The 8,038-nt window shown below is 50.8% G+C and overlaps 3 protein-coding genes across 3 annotated transcripts, besides 6 other annotated features; all 3 read left to right on the plus strand.

The window, feature by feature from the left end:
• Positions 1 to 8,038: a sequence feature (heterozygous, non-Esmeraldo-like haplotype).
• On the plus strand, positions 102 to 671 carry Tc00.1047053503727.10 (centrin, putative; the record flags this gene model as incomplete). The annotated part of the gene is made up of 1 exon (XM_800330.1): positions 102 to 671. The coding sequence occupies one exon, from the start codon at positions 102 to 104 to the stop codon at positions 669 to 671; it is 570 nt and encodes a 189-aa protein (XP_805423.1).
• Positions 678 to 758: a sequence feature (A-rich).
• Positions 897 to 916: a microsatellite.
• Positions 927 to 968: a sequence feature (AT_rich).
• Positions 1,020 to 1,062: a sequence feature (GA-rich).
• Tc00.1047053503727.20 (hypothetical protein, conserved) lies at positions 1,065 to 5,249 on the plus strand (the record flags this gene model as incomplete). The annotated part of the gene is made up of 1 exon (XM_800331.1): positions 1,065 to 5,249. The coding sequence occupies one exon, from the start codon at positions 1,065 to 1,067 to the stop codon at positions 5,247 to 5,249; it is 4,185 nt and encodes a 1,394-aa protein (XP_805424.1).
• Positions 5,657 to 5,685: a sequence feature (AT_rich).
• On the plus strand, positions 5,776 to 8,038 carry Tc00.1047053503727.29 (uncharacterized protein; the record flags this gene model as incomplete). Its single annotated transcript, XM_800332.1, has 1 exon — positions 5,776 to 8,038. A coding segment is annotated over one exon (2,263 nt), but the record flags the coding sequence as incomplete, so codon positions are not given.

An 8,038-nucleotide genomic window follows, 5' to 3' on the forward strand; every position in this document is an offset into this window, starting at 1 on the left:
CGGTTGCCGGTGACTTTACTGCGTTCCCGGAGGGCACTCTCAAACTGTCTGTTTTATTTATTTATTGTTTGTCATTATGAGAGTCACTCACCGCCAGTCCAATGAGTCACACCGCGAAGCAGAGCACGCCACCGGGGACAGCCTCCCAGCCGAGGGGCGCAGGCAAGAACAACGCCATGTCGGAGCTTACTGAGGATCAGCGACAGGAGATCAAAGAGGCCTTCGATCTTTTCGACACGGACGGTAGCGGCACCATCGACGCGAAGGAGTTGAAAGTCGCCATGCGAGCACTCGGCTTTGAGCCCCGCAAGGACGAAGTGCGTCGACTGTTGTTGTCCATCGCTGAGGAACGACGCGTGCCGGGGGTCGAAGCCGCTGGTCCCGGTACGGAACCGCTGGCGATTGGCTTTGCGGAGTTTACGGAGCTCATGGCCCGTAAGATGACGGAGCGGGACTCACGTGAGGAGATGCTGAGGGCGTTTCATCTCTTCGACGACGACAAGACGGGGAAGATCTCTTTTAAGAACCTCAAACGAGTGGCGCAGGAGCTCGGCGAGAACATGACAGACGCGGAGCTGCAGGAGATGATAGACGAGGCCGATCGCGACGGTGACGGTGAGGTGAGCGAGGATGAATTTCTCCGCGTGATGAAAAAGACATCGCTATACTAAAGGACGAAAAAAAGGAAAGAAGAAGAAGAAAAAAAAGAAAAGAAAGAAAAGAAAGAAAAGGAAAGGGAAAGGGAGGAAAAGGAGAGAGTGATGAGAACACTCTTGCCCCGTTCATCATGTATAAACGGGCGGGCACGCATGCGCACAGAAGTACCCACCGAAAGTGCAGGAAAGCCGGCCAGCGATGCTTTTTTTTTTTTCCCTTGGTGTGTGGCTTTGGTTCTTTTATTATTATTATTATTATTCATTGTTCTCTTATTTTTTTAAATATTTTTTAAAAATTATTATTATTATTTTCTCCTGTCCAGACCTTCTCTTAACTTGCGGTGTGCTCCGCGAGAGGGGCCCGAGGAGAAAGAGGAAGAGGAGGAGGGGAAGGGGGAAGTAGGAGCCATGCGGAACGGGTCGCACTCTTGGGACCCGGGCGTTGCGTTGGGTTGGCGGAGGAGTGGCTCGTGTCGTTCCTTTTTGTCCTTTTCTCGGGGAATTTCCGAGGATACGTCGTCCACGACGTTTACAACAACCACACCAACGGTGAAATCTTCTTTAATGCCGTCTACTGTTTGCTCGTCCTGTTCCTTCGACACATTTAGCGCCACCACCATTCCTTCCACGAATACTTCGACGATGACGGCACGTAGTGGCGGCACTGGAATGGATGCCGCTGGCAAAGACGCCGGAACTCTCTTCCAAGAGAAGATACGTTTGCTGAAGAAGTCCATGCAGGAACAGCGGGCCGCCCGCGAGCAGCAGCGACGTGAGTGGGATGCGTGTGGATCTGTAGAAAAGATGCACCCTTCGACGTGTACGTCGCGCAGACTTCCAGGCGGCGATAGAGTCAACGAGACGGGAGTGAAGGCAAGTAGTACGAATGGGAGGGATGTGGCTGCGCAAACGCAAACATCATCATTCCTTTTTAAACCGAATTTTCCACCAAATACAGGAGGTAAAATGATGTCTGAGGGAGACAACGGGATTGTCGTGATGAGCACAACGCCACCGCGCGAGAATAAACGACCGGAACTGGAGAAGGAAGGCCCTGACGCAGTGGATTTGACGGCATCACCCGCTGTTGTTGTAGTACTGGACGAGTCACCGCATACTGTGGAGCAACGCGACGCCGCCACCACGACAATGAAGGAGTCTCGTTGTTTTTCTCCGGATGTTCACAATGGTACCGTGACAGTTGCTCACATTGATAACAGTGAAGGTAACGAAAGACGGAACCATTCGGCGCCCGGTAACGGAGGGAAGAAGAAACAAACTCGGCGATCTGTTGATCAGGATGTCAGTGCCGTCACCAAAGACACAGAAGTATCGCAGCCTTCGACGTCCCATTCGACACGCCACCGCTTCACTCTTGTATCACCTATTGCAACAAAAGGCGTCACGGTGGAGAAAAAATTCTTTACACCGCGTGGTGTTGGCGGTTCCGTGGGAATGACGAGGAGGAACGAAGTGACAGGGAAGGCGGATAAAGAGATCCGAACTCTTCGTGCCCCCTCAGAGGGCGGTAGGAGTCGGTTAAACGGTCAAAGCCACACACGTGAAGCGAGTTTGCCGTCGTCGCCTCCGCCTTCTGATGAGGAAACGAAACGAATGTCGGAGAGCGGCGACGATGACGACGAGCCGGTGCCCCGCAGACCCTCCCGAAGGGCTGCTGCCTTTGTACATGCTGAGCTCGAAAGGCTGACGGTGGGGTGTGGTGAGAACCATGTCTTGTTTTGTGGTGCTCGCTCCGTTAGTTCTGAGAACTCAAATAAGCCACCGATGCGGATGAGTCGTGGAAGGAGTGGAGGGCGCGATGGCGTTGGAGGAGAAGCGGAGACATCCACTCGCACAAGTAAAAATAACTGCGCCGATTATTTTGCCTCCTTGCGGAGTACTTCTCCCATTCTTCTACAGAAGTGGGTGAAGGAAGACATGAAGCCTGCTGCATCCATAGCAGCGCATATGCACCCATCCTCTAGTGTGGGTAAAAGAAGTCAACGTCATACGAGTGGGGAATCCAGTGCTGCGACACGTCGACGTCGATGTCTTCTTCGCCAAATCCGTTTGATTGATAGGGAGATTCACCGTATGGAGAAAATCCCATGGATCAAATCATTGCGTTCAGGCACCGGGTCATTGAACACGCTTCATAAAGAGAAGTCTAAACTGCTGGCAATACGTAAACAGTACGAATGGGAGTTATCGCAGGTGGCAATGAAGGGAGACGTGAGAACAACCGAGTTGCCACCGCCACCACCAAAGAATTTATCGTCAGCATCGTTGCCGTTGTATAGGCAGCGACCACGAACCATCACTTCTTCTGTTCCTCGTCATGGACCTTCTATTTACGAATCCGTTTTAAAACAACAACAACAACAAAAACAAATGAAGAAGGTGCATCAAGCAGGCCAAGCGACTTGTAAACAGAACAACTTTGGATTCAATGAGGGTGGAATTGGCGCCGGTTGCAGAGCTAATAGCATGGAGAGCAATGGCCTTCCACCAAGAGTGGGTATTCCAGTGAATTCCATTTCACATACGTCTCATTTGTCTTTGAGGGGGCGCCTTGGTGCATCAAACAATTCCATCAATAAGAAGAATGGCAATAAATTCCATGCCGTTGGTGGTCATAACAGGAAAGCTAGAGTTGAATGCCGCCGGTCTATTTCTCTTGACGCGGAGAGAATGGCGGCTCTTTATGCCCGCAGTGCATCATCGTCGCAGTCAACGTGGCGTGATGGGACACCAATGAGGAAGCTGATGAGCAACGTGGTAGATCGTGAACACTCGGAAGTGACGAGTAACAGTACCGCTGGTAATGAAAAGGAAGGGGAGGTTCCAATTTACTGGAGGCTGGCGCAGGTGAGACGAGATTCGGAGTGCCATGAATGCAGTAGTGTACGCGAGATGAGCGGGCTTCGATCAAGTTGCGGGTCTGCCTCGCCGTCACCCGTACGTGTATTGGGGCCGCCTTCCGTGCGTGGTCGTGGCAGTGGCTTTGTTGGCTATTGGGGCAAGGCGGAACTTTGCTCCGATGTTGCCGCCGATCAGTATTACTGCGCGGAATACGGCGAGGAGGAGACTTTGGATGAGCCACGGATCACGACGCACAGAGGTGCAGCAGCAAAGGGAAGTGAGAGTTCAGGGCATCGGTTTTCGGCGAATTTCGTCACGCGGGGGCCTCAAGGGCAAGTCGAAGGGAGACCACGTGCTCGGTCGGCTTTACGGTCAGAAGAGAGGCAAACGGATATGCAGGCTTCTGGACGAAGAGTCACTCTCAATAGTTCAGATTTGTGTTACCGCCTGCGTGCTCCGACGCCGCAGAAAGTAACTGCCGAGAATAAATCAAGAAGCCTGTACTTTTTTCAGGATTCCACCGTGCAGGCAAACAGAAAAAAAGGTTTCAATGAGGCGTCAAAACGCCCGGAACTCAAGACGCAGATCCGGGCTGGCCCAAAACGGCACGAAAGCCAACGTCGAGTCGCTGGTAGCAGTACTAGTAGACAGGCTCTGCATCAGCGAACACCCGCATCTCTTGTATTGAACAACATGTCATCAAGGGGGAAACAACCGAAACAGTCGCATGATAACTGGCGTCGCCACTCTTCGGATAGTCACAAGAACATGTCTGGTTATTCGAGGCCATCGAGGGCAGCACCGTTATCGCCATCTGCATGCGAGCGTGTTGGAGCCACGGGCGGCTTTTCCGCGCATGACCATTCAGTGGATCAGGGGAGAGAGGTGGATTGGTTTTCTCCGTCCCGAGTGATGGAGCACACACAACCGCCAGCAACAATGTTATCGCCATCACCAGCGTCAACTGCTCAGTCCTCTCGCCCTCGTTCAAGTCAAGAAAGGAAGGATAGTGAGAATTTGCCATTTTCTGTTTTGCACCATAACACGAAGGATGCAGTGAATTTCAGAGAGGGACAACCGCAGCGAAGAAAGCAGCAGCTTCACATGACGGATCAGAGGACACCTTCTCGTGATCCACAACGACAGCAACAGCAACGGCGACAGGAGCAACAACTTATAGAGAGCTCTTCAAGAATTTCGGAGGTTCATGTATCACCACTAACAGAGTACAGTCCTGGTGGTGGCGGCGGTGGTGGCGACAGATCCCCTGCGGCGACCTTGCAGTACCGAACTACGTCCTCCTACGCAATGCCATCCGACGGTGTGGAAAATGAGCCTAGTTTAAGACAGATATTGAATGAACGTCAACGTCGTACATCTCTAAACAAAAGTGCGTTACTGCCCTTCCAACAGAAGAGGAACGTCCTCCCTGATGCCCCCAGTGGGGATGCACAAACCTTTATGGCACCACAGTCACCTTTTAATTCTAAGTCACCTCATCGTTTTGGTGATGACCGGACAAATGCACCTTTTCTTTCGGCGGGTACTTCCTGTCTGCAAACCACGCGAAAGGTCGGGGCCGGTGGTATCACGCTGCGTCAGCTCTTTGGGCACGAGCAAAGACCCGTCCTTTCCTCACCAGTGAATGAAATAGGTGCTGGAGGCGCTGTGAGATCTTCGACCGAGGTTTTGCTGAGCCGCATTAATGAAATGCGGGCTCTGATGAAATGAATGCCAGACGACCAGTTTTATACAGTGTAGCGATTGGACTAAATAGACATGTGGCGCGGGTGCTTTGACAGGGCAGGGCCACATAAAAAAATGCTATTAAAAGGCATGTATTCAAATCTAAATTAGAGGCCTCTGCTTGCCGCATATTATTTTATGTGATTTTATTTGCTTTCTATTGTTGCGGGAGCGCATACATTTTGACACCATTTTAGATGCACTTCACACACAACACGCAAAGGCGTACGCACGCAGAATTGTGAAGTGGCGAGAGTCCATTTCAAAAAAGAAGGAACTTTTTAAAATTTATTTGTGTGTGATTTTTACGTTATTTGCCCGAAAATGCCTTTTTTTTTGTGTGTAACGTGAATATTTTTTTTTTTTTGCTGAAAGAGCCTCCTGACAAAATGTATTTTATTTTATTTTATTATTTTTTTTTCTGTGTGCCGGTATTTGTCTTTCTTTCTGATTTGCCTGGAGACATTGCAAACACACATACACACACACACAGGAAAGAAGGAAATTGTTGATGTATGTGGCATCAGAGAAGGTTTCGTGGTTTGATCCCGCCCTGTTGACATCGGAGCACGTGGCATCCGATATCGATGACTCTCTCGAGATCAAGGAAGTTGTCATGGAGGTGACACGCCGGCGCTTTGAAGAACAAACGCTTGCAGATTGTGCACAGAACAGTAGAAGTGTACACGCTGCTGTTAGGGCGTTTTATTGTGACGCGGAGAAGAAGGGTGTGGCGGCGGCAATTCCATCGATTGGATACCGCATGGAACGCCCAGCATGCCCCATTGACCACAACGTGGAACCCTTTGCACACGTTGTTGTGGCTGGTGGAATTTACGCCGTGGTGACGGAGCAAGTGCCACAACATTTATACTTTTTTGATCAGGAGAAAGACATTGCCATCAGTCGCCTGAAGCTTGCAAGTGATGCGAAGATGTCAGATGAATCACCGGCTGCCGTAAAGTTTTTTATCGATGAAAAAGATGCCGTCTCAGCGCTTTTTCTTGATCCACGGGGGAACTTCTGTGTGGTGCGGTGGCGATCAGGCAAGGCGGCATACTACCACATTCCTCACCGCCGTTGCCATCGACGTCATCATACTGAGGGCTGGCCCACAGAAGGCATGGAGGCTGGAGGGGATGAAGAAAGGTCTGAGGAAGATATGACGCCCCGGCGATTTCCGCTGCAGTTTTCTTCAAATGTCACCGGCATGTTACAACCATTTTACCTGGAATGCGTCGCGTGGGACCCCAATAACAAGAGTGATACGACAACAGGTGATATTATTCTTGGCTCCAGCAGTGGTGGAGTCCTTCTTGCGTGCCGTTTGGAGACCCACGGCATCTTTGAAGCCCGTAAATTGTACCAATTTCCACAACCATACAGCACCCACCCTATTGACAGCGTGGCGTACATGGTAGATTCACAATCGCCTGAACACACACGTCACCATGTGGTGTTTATTGCTCAGAATAGTCGTTTATTTGTTTTTTCTTCGCTATGGGGACAGGGTGGTAGACTTGAGGCCGCATTTGATACAAACCCAATGAATTGCAAGAACGTTGTGCCACGCTCCAATTCTGCAACCTTATACCCTGGTTTATCGTTGTCATGTGCTGGGTTGAGTGGCGGTAGTTTGATGAATTACATCAGTATCAACAAAGAGGCGTCTACGAAGACGATGATGACGACGACGGCGAATATTACTACTGCAACAACCACAAATGCTGTCACCCCTTCCCCTGTTTTATCTTCCTCTTCAATTGGGTGCCGTCACAGGGCTCTCTCAAGCACCGTCGCTCATGTAGACACGAAAGTCACACATGCCTCTCCGGATGCTTCGATGCCGCGTCTTTTTTCACAAGTGGCTATCCTGGATCCCCGCGAGTTGATTCCCACGAAGTCATCATCATTACGTGTGCCGACAGCAGAAGGAGGAGGGGAAGCCAATAAAGATCATGACGCCAAACGGAATTCTGTACCCGGGGCTGACGCGGACAAACTTCCACATGTTTTTTTTTGGCAGTACGGTGATACTCTAACGCATGGTGTTATCATGTTGACGGACCCAGTGAGTACATTGACAGAGGAGGCTTCTTTAGCAGCGCTTTCGCCTTCTCTGCTGCAAAAAAACAAGGGATTTGGTTCCTCGGCACTGCGGCCAACAGGTCTTCCGCCTCCACCTAATGCGCGTTTGCCTTTGAACCTGTGGCAAAGTCTATTGCCCATTGGTATTCTCAGCGTGGTGGATCTTGGCCGGCTTCTGCGAGAATTCTCTGCGCTTCTGCAGCCACAAAAAGGGGGCGCGACGCAAAGACCACCGATGTTTCGTTTTATGTCCGCCAGAAGAGAAAAAAATTTGACAACCGAAAACTTACCACCACGACCTCTTGGAGTGGGTGACATTGAGAGGCTCTTATTAATTCGCCACGGTGTGCAATACGGATGTGGGGGGCGTTTTATTTTGCCCAGACTCCCGGCAAGTCGCTTGGCTGCAGGCGAGTTGATTCTTCCAAAGGCGGTGGAGATTCGAACGAGAGAGAAGGAGCCACAGAGCGCGGAGAGCCTTGTCTCCTTTGCGATGGGGTATGGCCACTTGTTGCTCACCACGACACGCGCCGTGTACGCCTTTTGTCACCTTGCGGCATTGCCTTTGCCGCAGGAGTCATTTCAATGGAAGAATTCCCTTGTATTTACTCGGGGGCTTGCAACCCCAACAGTGGGAAACACAGCTGCAGGAGCTTGCGAGAATCATGCGATGATGGCATTCTGTT

The sequence above is a fragment of the Trypanosoma cruzi genome, genomic scaffold, assembly GCF_000209065.1.
Source record: "Trypanosoma cruzi strain CL Brener 1047053516293 genomic scaffold, whole genome shotgun sequence".
Taxonomy (NCBI): Eukaryota; Euglenozoa; class Kinetoplastea; order Trypanosomatida; family Trypanosomatidae; genus Trypanosoma; species Trypanosoma cruzi.